The sequence below is a fragment of the Onychostoma macrolepis genome, chromosome 18 (genome assembly GCF_012432095.1).
Source record: "Onychostoma macrolepis isolate SWU-2019 chromosome 18, ASM1243209v1, whole genome shotgun sequence".
NCBI lineage: Eukaryota > Metazoa > Chordata > Actinopteri > Cypriniformes > Cyprinidae > Onychostoma > Onychostoma macrolepis.
This window is the reverse complement of record NC_081172.1, coordinates 362,501-380,000: the sequence shown is the minus strand read 5'-3', so window position 1 is coordinate 380,000 and position 17,500 is coordinate 362,501. Positions and strand designations below refer to the sequence as shown.

General features: G+C 36.8%; 2 protein-coding genes across 6 annotated transcripts in view; both read right to left on the bottom strand.

Annotated features, from left to right (window-relative positions):
- Nucleotides 1–11,776, bottom strand: part of LOC131523918 (synaptotagmin-4) — a 12,731-nt gene extending 955 nt beyond the window's left edge. Inside the window, exons 1-5 of one of the 3 annotated variants that reach the window (XM_058750564.1) lie at nt 11,636–11,776; nt 9,906–10,807; nt 3,963–4,134; nt 3,058–3,224; nt 1–2,806 (exon numbers count right to left, since the gene is read on the bottom strand). The exon at nt 1–2,806 is cut by the window's left edge and continues 955 nt beyond it. In XM_058750564.1, the coding sequence (XP_058606547.1) occupies nt 2,657–2,806; nt 3,058–3,224; nt 3,963–4,134; nt 9,906–10,807; nt 11,636–11,654 (1,410 nt within the window). In that variant the 5' untranslated portion in view covers nt 11,655–11,776 and the 3' untranslated portion in view covers nt 1–2,656. Of the gene's footprint in view, nt 2,807–3,057; nt 3,225–3,919; nt 4,135–9,905; nt 10,808–11,635 lie in introns of those variants that run through there. The other 2 variants (XM_058750565.1, XM_058750566.1) reach the window with 2 other exon arrangements.
- A 3,180-nt stretch (nt 11,777–14,956) lies between these two features.
- usp8 (ubiquitin specific peptidase 8) overlaps nt 14,957–17,500 on the bottom strand; it is a 15,801-nt gene continuing 13,257 nt past the window's right edge. For all 3 annotated transcript variants that reach the window (XM_058750890.1, XM_058750888.1, XM_058750889.1), the window contains exons 17-19: nt 16,720–16,862; nt 16,497–16,629; nt 14,957–15,861 (exon numbers count right to left, since the gene is read on the bottom strand). In XM_058750890.1, coding sequence (XP_058606873.1) covers nt 15,703–15,861; nt 16,497–16,629; nt 16,720–16,862 — 435 coding nt within the window. In that variant the 3' untranslated portion in view covers nt 14,957–15,702. The remainder of the gene's footprint in view (nt 15,862–16,496; nt 16,630–16,719; nt 16,863–17,500) is intronic.

The window sequence follows — 17,500 nt, the reverse complement described above, 5'->3', positions numbered from 1 at the left end:
TGTTCTTTAGCTACAGTTCAAATGTTCATCATCATCATCATCATCATCATCATCTGAAAAGAATGTGAATCCAACATGAGCCACATTTACAAACAGAAAATACACCTGTGCTTCAGCATGCATTCAGAAAGTATTCAGACCTCATATTTCATGCGTTTCTTTTTAATAAATTTACAGACATTTCTAAAATTCTGTTTTTACTTTGTCATTATGAGGTACGGAGTGTAGATGAATGAGAAAAAAAAATAATTGAAACAACTGTAGTATCAGGCTGCAACATAAAACTGAAAAGGGAAGGGGGTCTGAATACTTTCTGAATGCACTGTATATAAACGACCTATTATATCATTCTTTCATATTTATTTTGAACCTCGGCGACTTTATCTCATCATATATGATCATAAATCATGTCTCTTGTTTGTATTAGAGTGTGTTAATTTGATTTCATCTGAAAACACTGAAATATTATTGACCCAATGCGGAAAAACCAAAAATCCTGAGAAAAAGGCACAGACACATTTCAGCTGCATAATAAAGCCGTTCGGCTGCATGGAATTGCATTAAAACACAGTCTGTGGGTTTTGTTTACGCCTCGGTGAGTATTGGGGGTTTAAAAATAGCTGGATTTGCAAACGCAGTGGTTTCTGAAATTCATAATTCTTCCTAACCACATCATTAACATTTAGTTGCATCTTTGCTTCGGATGAGATTGTGCTTGCGCCACAGATCTCTCGAGTGTGACACAAACGCCACAGAATCATACCACCGTCCCGGTCGGAGTCAGATTTCCACTCTGAAAGATAACATTAATATCACTACAATCATAACAATTGTAGTAGCTCTAAGCAACCCTTAGTGTTATTTTATTATTATTTATACATTAGTGCTGTGATTAATCACATCCAAAATAAAAGTTTTGTTTACGGAATATATGAGTGTGTACTGTGAATATATAAATACAAACACATGCACGTACATATTTAAGAAAAATATGTTAGGTTTATATATTTAGATATAATATAAAATATAAGAATATAAATATATACATGTAAATATTTTCTAAATATATACTGTATGTGTGTGTCTTTATATATACATAATAAATAAACAGTACACACACATATATATTATTTTGGATGCGATTAATCGTTTGACAGCAGTAAATATTATATGACATTCATATTTTGAATGGGCTTTTCTTTTTGTATTGCTATATTTTACTTTTAATTTTTAAAGTTATAATAATAACTTTTGTGCTTTTTGCCTTTTTTATTCATCTTTTTTAGCATTTTATTAACTTTAATTTATTTTCATTTCTATTTAAGTAACATTTTTAACTTAAAAAAATTTAAGTTTAGTTTCCATCCAATATTTTTATTTGATTTTAGATTTACTTCAATGACCAAAAACTTGTTTAGTTAACAGCAGCAACAACACGATGAGTTCACTTTAGTGCAAGAGCAACATCTGATTTATTCTGCTTTTATTAATGAGCCATAATTGACACCCTGCAGTGATGCTGTAGCGCACGACGGGGATAAAGGCCCACCTTAAGAACAAATGTGCTATTCACTGCACATAAATAAATATACATGTTATATTGAACATTAATGGAGCAACAGATTTTGTGGAAATAAATCATTCAAGTTGTTTATTTTGTTTAAAAATCTTATAAATGTATGAGGTGGCAAGGGGGACTTTTAAATAATGGTTTTTAAAATAATGTCTAAGTTAATACTTGTTCAAAACAATCACTTTAGCAAAGTTTGTACTATTTTCTGCTTATTTTGAAAAATAAAATAATGAATTTTTGTTCAATAAATATACTGTCATTAAAATGTTAATATAAAAAAGATATTTTAAAATACAGAAACAAAATCATTTTAATAAGTAAAGATAATGAAAGAAGGAGATCCAATAATAATTGAATATATATTTACAGTAGTAAAAACAAATTATATTTTATTATATGATATGATTAATATCATGTTTTTAAATATAATGGTTTCATTCTAAACATGGTGATTATCTCTAATATGGAAACCCAACATAAAATATGATATTTACCATCTGAATCTAACCATGTCAACAAATGGAAAAGTCAGCAATCTATTAATTATCATGTTAATTACTGTGCGCCTTCAGCCCCAACAGCAGGGGCGCTTTTTACCCCAAATACCATACTTTTACATATTCTTCGTTATTTAAAAACTGTTGCATTAATTATCTTAAACAAAGCTGAAAATCATAAAGAAGACCTTTGTCACAAAAGATATGCATTAATTTTAGTGATTCTCATTTGCTACTTAAATATACAACACTTTAAAAAACATAAAATATTAGATCAAGTAAGCACAGAATCACTGTGCGCGATCGCGTCAAGGTTCAGACAAATATACACCTGCACCTTGAAAAGCGGATGTCTTGGTAAGTGCTACGCCATGTTTTTGTGTTTTAGATGAAAATAATATCAAAGGCGCGTTTAGCCCCGTTGTACCCTACATTAGAGATTTTAGCAAACAAATCCAACACAAACTTTCCTCAAGTCTCCTCAAACCGGGTTCCAGAGTTCTATCCCAAAATGTTTGAAGAACTGAGCAGCGTAACAGTGAGCGATCTGATTGGTTCGGGGACATGTCAATCAAGCTTTACCAGCCTATAAGGGGCTTGGTTGGAGCTCATGCCAGCCTGCCGTCTCCACCTGCGGCCTGCTGCACATCTTACTCCAGTGCTGGCTTCCCGCCTCTGAACCTCCGCAGCCAATCAGAACACGACCCAGAATACAACTCTTGGTGTACAGCCGTCCCTGTCAATCAAAGACAGAGTGATGTCATTACTGTAAAATATTAAGACACATCAGTGATATACAGTAGTCCACTGTATGAGGAATGTTTGGGTGTAATGTGTCACAGTTTACTTTATTTTGCTATCCTCACTTACATAAATTAACTTTAGTGTCCTGCAACCGCTAGTAAAAAAAAAAAATCTTAAAAATGATATCAGGTGTGTGAATAGTTTTTGTTTGGCGGCGTGTGTGAATGCAGGAACTCTTCTGACCTGCATCACGATGACCTCCAGGAGCAGCGGTAGTCGGCTGATGTCACCAGGAGGCAGATCGAACAGAAAGGGTGCGTTCCAAACCGCGTTCGCTCCGCTGGCGCCCTTCGTCTCCTTAGTGCTGATGACCTCACCGTCCCGACGCAGCTTGATGACGACGTAGTGATCTACAGAAACAGATGATCTACACTACCAGCCAAACGCTGCTGAACACTCAGATTTATTAAGTCTCTTCTGCTCACCAAGCCTGCATTTATTTGATACAGCAAGAGCAGTAATATTGTGAAATATTTTACTATTTAAAATAACTGCTTTCTATTTGAATACATAAATAAAATGTTATTTATTTATTTATTTTGGTTATAGAAATGAATACTTTTATGTAGCAAGGATGCTTAAAATTGATCAAAAGTGATGATAAAGACATTTGTCATTTTTATTTCAGATAAATGCTGTTCTTCTAAACTTTCTGTTCATCAAAGAAACCTGAAAAAATACTACACAGCTGTTTTCAACATAATAATAATAATAATAATAATAAATGTTTTTTGAGCAGCAAATCAGAATATTAGAAAGATTTCTGAAGGATCATGTGACTGGAGTAATGATGCTGAAAATTCAGCTTTGAAATCACAGGAATGAATTGCATTTTAAAATATATTCAATAAATATATTTTATTCCATAAAAAGTAACAATTAATTACTTTTTAAGGGAGTAATGCCATATTGTAATGCATTACTTTTAAAAGTAACTTTCCCCGACACTGTGTCTGACTGCTGTTGCTATAGAAATACATTTTGACTTGACTTACACAGCAAATTTACATGTATTCATCAGATGCTTTTATCCAAAGTGACTTACAAAAGCTAAAATGCAAGAAATGCAGTCATCCAGACAGACAGACCTGGAGCGCCAGGCATCCTGCTGAGTTTGGGCAGGTTCTCAGCTTTCCTCACCATCAGCTTCATACGATGTGCCAGCGTCTGATACTGCAGCAGAATCAGGATCTGACCCAGAAACCGCACCGGACACCCAGAAGCCCCGGCGTGCCCCACTGCATCCTGGGAACTCTGACTCTGACCGACACAAAAGAGGAATAGTGATGAATTATAATTACGACAGGATTTGTTCTTTGTCTGGAGATGTGAGGGGTGTTTGCCAGGCGTCTGGACCAGATCATGAACGTGTCTGTTAATGCTCCTCATAATCGCATTAGACTCTCAGAGGAAGCACAACTCACTGCATCGCATCTGAACATCATCAAACACACGGAAGCGTTTTCAGTGTGACTCTGAGCCCACGCTCCATCAAACCAGCACCTACTGGAACGAGACGCGCTCGTTATCATTACCTAACGACTACTCATTACACTGACAAAACTTCAGCATCCATCTATCTATCTATCTATCTATCTATCTATCTATCTATCTATCTATCTGAATATCTATCTATCTATCTGAATATCTATCTATCTATCTATCTGAATATCTATCTATCTATCTATCTGAATATCTATCTATCTATCTATCTGAATATCTATCTGAATATCTATCTATCTATCTGAATATCTATCTATCTATCTATCTATCTATCTATCTATCTGAATATCTATCTATATCTATCTATCTATCTATCTATCTATCTATCTATCTATCTATCTATCTATCTATCTGAATATCTATCTATCTAAATATCTATCTATCTATCTGAATATCTATCTAAATATCTATCTATCTATCTATCTATCTATCTGAATATCTATCTATCTATCTGAATATCTATCTAAATATCTATCTATCTATCTATGTATCTATCTATCTGAATATCTATCTATCTATGTATCTATCTATCTATCTGAATATCTATCTATCTATCTATCTATCTGAATATCTATCTAAATATCTATCTATCTATCTGAATATCTATCTAAATATCTATCTGAATATCTATCTAAATATCTATCTATCTATCTGAATATCTATCTAAATATCTATCTGAATATCTATCTAAATATCTATCTATCTATCTGAATATCTATCTATCTATCTATCTGAATATCTATCTATCTATCTATCTATCTGAATATCTATCTATCTATCTATCTGAATATCTATCTATCTATCTATCTATCTATCTATCTATCTGAATATCTATCTATCTATCTGAATATCTATCTAAATATCTATCTATCTATCTGAATATCTATCTGAATATCTATCTATCTGAATATCTATCTATCTATCTATCTATCTGAATATCTATCTATCTATCTGAATATCTATCTATCTATCTATCTAAATATCTATCTATCTGAATATCTATCTATCTATCTGAATATCTATCTATCTATCTGAATATCTATCTATCTATCTGAATATCTATCTATCTAAATATCTATCTGAATATCTATCTATCTATCTATCTATCTGAATATCTATCTATCTATCTGAATATCTATCTATATATCTATCTGAATATCTATCTATCTAAATATCTATCTGAATATCTATCTATCTATCTGAATATCTATCCATCTATCTGAATATCTATCTGATCTATCTATCTATCTGAATATCTATCTGATCTATCTGAATATCTATCTATCTATCTATCTATCTGAATATCTATCTGAATATCTATCCATCTATCTGAATATCTATCTAAATATCTATCTATCTAAATATCTATCTATCTATCTATCTATCTATCTATCTATCTATGTATCTGAATATCTATCTATCTGAATATCTATCCATCTATCTATCTATCTGAATATCTATCCATCTATCTATCTATCCATCTGAATATCTATCCATCTATCTATCTATCCATCTGAATATCTATCTATCTATCTATATATGAATATCTATCTATCTGAATATCTATCTATCTATCTATCTATCTATCTATCTATCTGAATATCTATCTATCTATCTATCTAAATATCTATCTGAATATCTATCTATCTGAATATCTATCTATCTATCTATCTATCTATCTATCTGAATATCTATCTATCTATCTATCTGAATATCTATCTATCTATCTATCTGAATATCTATCTATCTATCTGAATATCTATCTATCTATCTATCTGAATATCTATCTATCTATCTGAATATCTATCTATCTATCTGAATATCTATCCATCTATCTATCTATCTATCTGAATATCTATCTGATCTATCTGAATATCTATCCATCTATCTGAATATCTATCCATCTATCTGAATATCTATCTATCTAAATATCTATCTAAATATCTATCTATCTATCTATCTATGTATCTGAATATCTATCTATCTGAATATCTATCCATCTATCTATCTATCCATCTGAATATCTATCCATCTATCTATCTATCCATCTGAATATCTATCTGAATATCTATCCATCCATCTATCCATCTGAATATCTATCCATCTGAATATCTATCCATCCGAATATCTATCCATCTATCTGAATATCTATCCATCCATCTATCCATCTGAATATCTATCCATCCATCTATCCATCTGAATATCTATCCATCTATCTATCTGAATATCTATCCATCCATCTATCCATCTGAATATCTATCTATCCATCTATCTATCTATCTGAATATCTATCCATCCATCTATCCATCTGAATATCTATCTGAATATCTATCCATCTATCTATCTATCTATCTATCATCTATCTATCTATCTATCTATCTGAATATCTATCTGAATATCTATCTATCTATCTGAATATCTATCCATCTATCTGAATATCTATCTATCTATCTGAATATCTATCTATCTATCTGAATATCTATCTATCTATCTGAATATCTATCCATCTATCTGAATATCTATCTGAATATCTATCTAAATATCTATCTATCTATCTATCTATCTATCTATCTATCTATGTATCTGAATATCTATCTATCTGAATATCTATCCATCTATCTATCTATCTATCCATCTGAATATCTATCCATCTATCTATCTATCCATCTGAATATCTATCCATCTATCTATCTATCTATCCATCTGAATATCTATCCATCTATCTATCTATCTATCTATCCATCTGAATATCTATCCATCTATCTATCTATCTATCTATCTGAATATCTATCTGAATATCTATCTATCTATATCTATCTATCTATCTATCTATCTATCTATCCATCTGAATATCTATCTATCTATCTATCTATCTATCTATCTATCTATCTATCTATCTATCTATCTATCCATCTGAATATCTATCTATCTATCTATCTATCTATCCATCTGAATATCTATCTATCTATCTATCTATCTATCTATCTATCTATCTATCTATCCATCTGAATATCTATCCATCTATCTATCTATCCATCTGAATATCTATCCATCCATCTATCTATCCATCTGAATATCTATCCATCCATCTATCCATCTGAATATCTATCCATCCATCTATCCATCTGAATATCTATCCATCCATCTATCCATCTGAATATCTATCCATCCATCTATCCATCTGAATATCTATCCATCCATCTATCCATCTGAATATCTATCCATCTGAATATCTATCCATCCATCTATCCATCTGAATATCTATCCATCCATCTATCCATCTGAATATCTATCCATCCATCTATCCATCTGAATATCTATCCATCCATCTATCCATCTGAATATCTATCCATCCATCTATCCATCTGAATGTCTATCCATCCATCTATCTATCTGAATATCTATCCATCTATCTATCTATCTGAATATCTGTCTATCTATCTATCTATCTGAATATCTATCCATCTATCCATCTATCTATCTATCTATTTATCTATCTATCTATCTATCCATCTATCTATCCATCTATCTATCCATCTATCTATCCATCTATCTATCTATCATTTTGGTATTGATATTTAACCGAAAAGCTTGCTTTTAAGTTAATGCCATGTCTTAGCCTAGTTCAACAACTAAGACTTATAAGCTTTAAACTACCCTTTAAACTATCGCAGAGTTTCTTGTCGCTCCCACATTCACAGTTTTTCTGGTTCCTCCTCTGCTCTGTGATGCATCTCTGCTGTGTTTCTGATCAGCGCTGGCTCGTGTCCATCTCTGCAGGGCACAGCGCTCTGGCTCCAGGCCACAGTAACGCACCACTTGTTGGCACGCTAGTCACGCAGTTGTACAATCCCACTGCAACAGCGTGCTGTAGAGTTTGTGTTCTGATGACAGCACACAGAAACCTTTCCAGATCTCTCACCTGAGAAGCTCAGTGATGATCAGCATTCCTGTAGTTCAGCAGAGCGCGACGGGGTTTGATTGCCAGGGAACGCATGAACTGGTAAAAGGCACACCTTCAATGCAATGTTAGTCGAATTGGATAAAAGTGTCTTACTGTAATGTACTGACATCATATGTTATGTGGCTGTCAAAGGAAGTTCGTCAGGGCATCATCCTCTCGACTCACAGCAAAAACTGCATCATTTGCTGGATTCAGCAGTGATCAAATACAAACTGTGAGGTCAAATAACACTTTAGGTTCAGTTGACTCATACTGAAATCCAATCAGAACACTTAGATATATAGCTATGTGAAAGAGGATTTTGGACCAATGACGTGACTGATGTGGGACTAGTGTGTATGTCTTTCTGATTAAAGGCTGGAATACACTTTTGCCCAGTTTGCAGTCTGGATGCATCAGTGCTAGCTGCCAGAAGTCAGTCAGTCTGCAGACTTTGGGCAATCAGAGTCGATGGATTTATGATGGGCACAGACTCTGATTGTTTAGCTTCAGACTGATTGCACTAAGGCAGAGGATTCATGCATGTTTTTTTGCATTTTGAGCCAATTTCAGAACACTTTGTTTTAATTTGTCATGCATCTCCTTGCAACGATGTGTACATTTCTTGTGTTCTCAGAACGACTTGAGAAGTCTGTTAGTGTTTGGTCCTCAAGGATGGAATACCCTACATGATTAATGTTTTCACCACTGAATTAAAAATAAAAAGATAATTGCTACTTTTTATCTCACAATTATGACTTTTTTCGCAACTGAGTTCACACCTTGCAACTGCAACTTTTTTCTACGAATTCCAGGATATAAACTCACAGAATGTCAAGATATAGACTCACACACAGCAAAAAATGCTTTTCTTACTTAGATTTTTTGTCTTGCTCCCAGCCAAAATATCTAAAAATTCTTAAATCAAGAAGGATTTTCTAGACAAGTACAAATTATTGTCTTGTTTTCAGAAAAAAAACGTCAAAATTAAGTGAGTTTTTGCTTGAAACAAGCAAAATAATCTGCCAATGGGGTAAGAAAAATAATCTTGTTTTCTGTTTGAGATAACAGTTTTTTTCTGAAAACAAGACAATCATTTTCACTTGTCTAGAAAATCCTTCTTGATTTAAGAATTTTTAGATATTTTGGCTGGAAACAAGACAAGTAAGAAAAGCATTTTTTGCAGTGCAATTATGATTTTTTTTTCTCGCAATTGCAGGTTTATATCTTGTAATTCTGACTTTTTTCTAGCAGATCTGACGTTTTGAAATCAGAATTGAGATATAAACTCACAATTCTGAGAAAAAAAGTCATAATTCTGAGTTTATATCTCACTATGATAACTGCGACTTTACATCACACAAAAGTCAGAATTGCGAGTTTGTATCATGCAACTCTAAGAAAAAAAAATCTGATCTCTTGATGACTTGCTCTGAGTTTAAGCAACTACAGTCAACTGTAAATCTGTGCAAAAGTCATGTGGTGTATTATTCCAGCCTTCATTCATTTGGTGTACAATTCCCAGTTTCTCTCTGCAACCATTTACAAAGTCGGCAGGTGCACGATGCATAATCTCCTCCAGTACCTTCCTCAGCCTCCTCCTCGCAGGGTTGAGCTGCCGATTGAAGGTGACCGTGCAATCGGGTTCCCAATGGATTTCAGCACATGGAAGTTCGAGTTCGCCCAAAGCCGTCTCCCTCAGACCTGAGAAATCCTTGCTGGACACGGTCAGCCTGAGGGTACAGGACTGGAGCTCCTCTGCTGACCTCACCTGCAGCTGGAACACCTGCGCCGGAGCCTCTGGACCGAGGCTGTGTCTGCGCTTAGGGCCGCCCGGAATCGGTGCAAGGCAGATCGGAGGCAGACAAGCCTTCACCGTAGTCCCACTTAGTTTCCTAGAGCCTCGGTAGAGACCCAGAACGGTGACGGTGAGCCTGCCCTCTGCTGGAGAGAAGAGAAGGCTGAAGCGAAGGGAAGGTGTGGCTTTGTGAGAGCCAGAGCCGTAATATCGGCCGCTGTCAGCGTTCAGCCTGCTGCTTTCCGAAACATTATCACTGCTTTTACGTGACTTCCCAGCCAGGCTGAGTTTAGGAATGGTCGGGAGTGAGGAACGACCACGGACAGGTTTAGAGGGTTTGTAGGGGACGGCGGGGGAGCTGAGCCGCCGTAGATTGAAACGAGACTTCGGAGGATGCGATGGTAAAGAAAGATCGTCTTCAGACGGCGTCGAGCAGCTGTTAAATGAGGGATAGTCCAGAACGTCTCCGTCCAGCTCTTCGTACTGCTGTTTGATTGGCAGAGTGTCAATGGAAGGGGAGGGGCTTAGAGTCACCGTCACATGATCTGCAGGTAGAGGGGGTAAGGAAAGCCCCGCCTCTTTGTCATCCGTGGGGCGGGACTTCTGATGCCAACAGCAGACAATGCAGCCAATCACCAGGCAGAAACAGAGAACGGCCAGGCCAACAGCCAATAAGATTTGGAGATGCACTAGTAAAATGAACAAACACGTATATATAATTATAAAGACAAAATAAATGCATTCCCTGGGTTAAATGCATGAATTGATAAATTATTACATTTCAATGCAACGCAAGTCGCTTGTTTGGATTAAAGCGTCTGCCAAATGCATAAATAATAATAATAATTTCTGAAGCCTCAGTTGAATATGTTTAGCATGGCACGTGTCTGAATATACTGCAACCTGATTTCATAAAAATCATCAGTCATTTTAGTGACTCACGGCAGTTTGGTCGTGCCGCCCACCCCAAGAGGACCCTGTGTGTGTAAAGCAATGTGAAATATTCTGCTGTAGTGCACCAAGAAATCTCCCTGTGAAAACTATTAAACACAGACTGGGGGTTTGTGTACTGCGCTTCTTTCTGTCCGAATGCAGCTGTGATCGCATTAAGGTGCAGAGAAAACGGCCCTGGGTTCTAATCAGCGACACAGAAGCAGAGCCGAGCTGATGTCACGGTTCAGAATGACCTTTATGCATATAACTCAATATAATCAATAACACTCAACTATGAAGTCACACGCCTGCTGTGTCTCCTACTGGTTGTCTTTCTAGTATATTTAGTAAAATCTCTCATGTGCATATTTGTGAACAATTAAAAAAAAAAAAAAAGATCTTTAAATAATTGCTTTAAGGTGCTGCTTTTGTCTTAGTAGTATAGTATGGTATACGGCATAGTATAAAAAACAAATGCATGACACAGCCTCAGGAGTATCATTGAACCAAACAAGAACTGCACGCAAAACAATCAATAAAACATCTAAACTAGATGCACAAAGACAGACAGATATTTTTCTTACCTTCAAGTTCCATCTGCATATTCCCAGAGACTAACTGCTCCAACCAGCAGCTAAATCTGACTAACTAGTGCTGTCTGGTCCGCAGTCATGCTCTCTACTGAGTGCACGCACTAAACTCCGCTCACGAGCCCTGCGCGTTCACAGACTCTGACGCGCCGTGCACGCGCACCGCAGCGAGCGGAAAATCAATTCGGTTCGTGATGCGAGGCGATTCGAATTAGTGAAGCGATGCATTTAGGATTATAAATAGAAGCGCCAGATTTATGTTATTTCCACACGATCCAGTGGGCAAAAATGAATAAATCCCTCAAATCCTGAGTAGTATGCAGGTAGATATTAACACCCAACATCTGAAACCCGAGCATTTTTAGCAGGATATGCATCATAAATATCAGGGTGGGGCAAGTTGTCACATTTCCAGATTTTCCAAAAGGACAAAAACAATATTTATTTGCCAATATATATATATGTGATTGATTGTGTCACCTTTTCCATTTAAAATGGACATTTTAATTATGTATTAAATAGAAGACACTCTCTACGTGGAAGACTAGCTATTCTTCTAAAGCATGCCCTGCTATTAAATGAATCAGGCAACTTTTCCAGGGTAACAGTAGTAGAAACTGTAAAAATAGCTCTGTATAGTAAAGGGTCCTCCAGACATTAATCAAACTCCTCTGAGATATGTTTATATGGACACAGAAGTATAAATACAGCACACTTTCACTGAGCTCCAGTAAGTCTGCATATAATATTCCTGCTGAGCACAACATTAATTTCCAGACGGGCCATAAAGAGTGATCTCACACAGACTGAGGGCCAGAAAAGCCAAACCCAGCATTAAAGGCAACAAAACGCTGTATTTGCAACTCAGTGTTTACTTACATAATGTGACGCATTTCTGAAATCCAGTTATGATTGGCTTTCATACTGACTATAAACAACTTGATTATATTGCACAACCGATGCAATAACATCTAAAAACAATACCTGGCTTTTTATCAAAATGTATTCTATTAGATAATCTAAATATTTTTCCACGTGAATTTGTTTGAATTACTTTTTAATTCATATTTGTTTCTTCTATGTCATAATTTGCACCCTGTTAGTCTGTTGTATAATCTAATTATTAAATTATCACCAGTTATCATCATCATTCAGGAAGTGACATCATCTTTGTGTCATCCAACATATCAAAAGAACAAAGCTGTAAATATGACACCGTTGTATAAACTGACTGGCTTTATGAACGTCCTGTACATTTTCTTGTGTCCTTGTATAAACAATTAAGTTATAATTAATAAAGATGAGCGTCTTGAGCTTGACCAGAGCAGATCTCTGAAACTCTATTATAAGCTTTTATCGAATTACTTCCTTAATTCACAACACAACATACTAACTCAGCTCGAGTTTCATAAACTGCCTAGATCTTGAGCTCACAAATATTCACTTAAGGACATGACATATAGATGAATAATTTGCATTATTTAAAACCATTAGTATTACTGCAGACCAGGGGTCTATAATGCTCATAAAACTCTTCAGACACAAATACAGTAAAATGATTAGAACACTAGTATTTTCAGCAGCTAAAAATGGTTTAAAGTCAGTTATTTCTACACTGTAAAACCGAACAGTGAAATCAATTAAATGAGTTAATTTCACTTAAATAATAATGAAAGTTCATTAGACTTAATTCAGTTTACATTTGGCCATTAATTGTAATAATCCCGTGAGAGTTTTGAGATGTGATCTGATCATCATCAGTCTGTCTGGAACGACATGAAGAAACAGAACAAACTGAGACTAAATCCAGAAGAACTGTGTCTCTGCTTCAAGAAACCTCCTGCGAAGCTTCAGTGCTGTGAACAGGGTTAGGTGCTTGTGTAAAAGTGCTGGTTAGATGTGATATAAGCCAAGCGATGGTTAGATTTAATCACCATTGGTAGCATGATTTATTGTAATGCTTTTTTCCTCAGTTGGTCAGAACAAAAGTGGCAGACTTGTTACTTACTCATTCAGATCACAATATACGGTGAAAATTCTCATTTGGGTCGAAGTTCAGTGAATCAGTGGCACAGCAAGTCCGCCCCGGGCACATGTGCAAAACATTTGTACGGCCCCCAAATGTTATGGGCTCCCAAACGTCTTTCCTGAAGCAAATAACCTTACTGTTTACTATTCACAAGCGGTTTTATTTACAGTATAAATGCTTGGAAATAATATTTAACGTTTTCAAGTCTATTCCTTATTTGTAGCACACAGACTGTCTAATAATTGCAATAAGCTTTGTTACATTTATTATAACATAAATTCTCAGCCTTCTGTCAATTATATGATAAAATACAAAAAATAAATGTTTTTACGCTCTTATATTTGTAGTGAGATAACTATATCCGCCTCAGTTCAAGTGGCATGTGAATCAATGAGATGTTCCTCTTTAATATTTGCAGCACGAAATAAACATGAATAAATATTTGAATGGATGTTGAAAAAAAATCTGAAAGTCTCATGAAATCGATCAGAGTTTCAAAAAATGTCAATAAGCCTGTTTTATTGCGGTTTTTCATGTTAAATGTGTTTTTTTTGTAGTTTTTGGCAGAATATAGGTGGAATTTTCACATCAACTTCACACAACATGACATGAGTTTATTGTAATTTTGACTTTATTCTTAAAATACTATGTCATTAATCTTATTTGGTAGGTATTTGTTCTTCAACGTGGCACTTGTGCCGCCGAAGGCATGCAACACAAAGTTCATTGTAAAGCACTTTGGACAGAAACAAAACAGAACCAAACTGTATTTGATCACGTTTCTTGGACATTTAGCGTCGCTGACAATATTCAGAAAAACAGCTGGAAACTGTTCCGTAAAAAACACGCAACTGCAGAAAATATTCTGTGTATTATTTTCATTTGTGATGCGTCTCAGAGTAACAGGGTTATTAGTTGACTAGTTATGTTTCTTAAACTGATTTATCTGTTGGTTAGTTTAGTAGCAGATCTACAGACTGTTTTCTGCTCATCCACCGTATTAGACGTAAAACACATCATACCAAGAGATTCATACCAGAAAACATTTTTACATTTAATATCATGAGCAGAAAAGTCACAGTAATCTGACTGAAACAGATGAATTATCATAACTGTTGGCTGTTTATAGTTGCTAAGAAATGTATCATCTTTGCACATTAAAGTAGAATATGAATCACATTTATTACATCGGCTTCAATCATATGTTAGTTTTATAATCCTGTTCAGACCCACAATCCTGCTGATACGGTCATACTGTAAACACAAGACAAGACTCGAAGCACACGTGAGTTACATCTGTTTATTTCTGTATGTATAAGGTGTATAGGCTAATACATGGATTTAAAGAATGCGCTTAATATAATAAGAAACCAGGTGAGAGAACCACTCAGGCAGTCCATCAGAAGCTCATGCCACAGATTCAGGTCAGATTCAGACGAGTATTAGTACAGAGAGACGGCTGTGTGATATGATGTTATCAGACCTGCTGCTGATGCTGACCGTCGATGAGGGTTATTGCACTGCTGTGATTAGCGGATCCCTGAACACTAGCCTACAGAGCAGGGCCCAAGCTGCGCTTTAGTACGTGTGAACCATGACGAGTGGGTTCGGGAGGGATTTCTTGTTAACCAACAGCTGGATTTTCTCATTCAGAGTCTCCATCGCCTTCGGATCCAGCAGCACTGGTAATATTTGGTCACCGTATAAATAAATGAAACGCGTCTCCCTAAGCGGCAGGTGCACGTCTAATGAGCGATTCCGATTATAGTGTGCATATATGGACGTCTAATCTCACACGGTCCGTCTAAACGACATCAAGTCCAGCCGTGAGTTTGCAGAGAGCAGGCCGAGGCTCCTGTGTTCAGACTCCTGCTCCACTGAGAGAGAGAGAGAGAGAGAGAGAGAGAGGGGGGCGTTCCCTCAGCAGAAGTGTCCATCAGTCCTCACGCAAGGGGCTTTAGCTCCGCCCACAGCTGCATGTCAAACATGCGTCAATCACCTGGTCACCATGGTGACGACCTGTCGCTGACCCTCATAGAGAGGAGTAGAAGAAGATGTAGGCGGCGGCCGAGCGGACGGAGGAGGCGGACATGTCAGACACCTCGTGATCATCGAACTTGAACCAGCGCTGCTTCACAGGATTCTTACAGTAAGCAGTGTAGTGACCGCCGTCCATCCCACCGTAATGATTCTGCAGACCAGACCAGACGTCACAGATCAGTGTGTGTGTGTGTGTGTGTGTGTGTGTGTGTGTGTGTGTGAGCAAGAGAGAGAGAGAGTGAGTGAGTGTGTGAGAGAGTGTGTGAGAGAGAGTGAGAGTGAGTGAGTGTGTGTGTGTGTGTGTGTGTGTGTGTGTGTGTGTGTGTGTGTGTGTGTGAGAGAGAGAGAGAGAGAGAGTGAGTGAGTGAGTGTGTGTGTGTGAGAGAGTGTGAGAGAGTGAGAGTGAGTGAGTGTGTGTGTGTGTGTGTGTGTGTGTGAGAGAGAGAGAGAGAGAGAGAGTGAGTGAGTGTGAGAGAGTGTGTGAGAGAGTGAGTGAGTGAGTGAGTGTGTGTGTGTGTGTGTGTGTGTGTGTGAGAGAGAGAGTGAGTGAGTGAGTGAGAGTGTGAGAGAGAGAGTGTGTGTGTGTGTGTGTGTGTGAGAGAGAGAGAGAGAGTGAGTGAGTGAGTGAGTGAGAGTGTGAGAGAGAGTGAGAGTGAGTGAGTGTGTGTGTGTGTGTGTGTGTGTGTGTGTGTGAGAGAGAGAGAGAGAGAGAGTGAGTGAGTGTGTGAGAGTGTGTGTGAGAGAGAGAGAGAGTGAGAGTGTGTGTGTGTGTGGTCTCATACTCACAGACACAGCGTACAGGTTGTACTTCTTCAGGTTGTGTTTGGGTCCGATGACGTACTGTGTCAGGTCCAGATTATCCAGAGGGAAATCCACCAGCGTCTGCAGCTTCTCCCTCCACCGGCCGTCGTATTTAAACCTTACAAACACACACACACACACACACCTTTCACACGCTGCTTTACGAGATATCAGAGCGCTGCGCTGGAGCGCTGCAGGCGTCACTCACCGTTTCAAGTGCACGAGTAAAATAGGCGGAACTTTCCAGATCTGCATCTTCTTGATGGCGTCTCGGTGCGTCTTACAGTGGCGGCAGTAGAAGCGGTTGCTGTCGGTCAAGCGCTCCTCTTTAGAGAAGAGCTTCAGACAGTCCTGCACAAACACACAGCAGCGACACCACAGACCGTCACGATCACGGTCACGTCTTCATAACCCATCTAACTGTGTCCACACTACGGCTGTCAGAATGGCTGAAAATCTAAATTCGAATTTTATACTTAAATATGATTATAATTCGAATATTGTTCCAAATTAAAATGCATAATTTCAGTTGGGGGGGAAAGCTTTTGTTTTCTCTCCTGAGGCCACAAGAGGGTGCTTCGAGCTAAATATTACTAATGCATGTTCATTCAGAGCAATAAAATAACACGACTATCTTTGAAAAAAGTGCATAATGTTTAAAACAATGCTTATAAACCATATAGAATTAATTAAGTTGTTTAAACAATTAGAAACAAAACAGCATCATGTATGTATGTATAGTTTAATACAAAGGACCGAAAACTGATCACAAAGAGTACTTGTTCATTTAAAAACAGTGTGATGGGAGAAACCTGTTTTTTAGAAGCTGAACGCACATTAATTTTACACGCTTTCTAAACATGCGGCTCTCTCGCGCAGCGCTGATAGATGTCCCTCTAGAACATGCCATAAACATGTGTTCTGTGTGAACGGCTTGGTTTCAGTTTTGCCGTAAATAACATCTTCTCCGCATTTATGTTCTGTTTTTC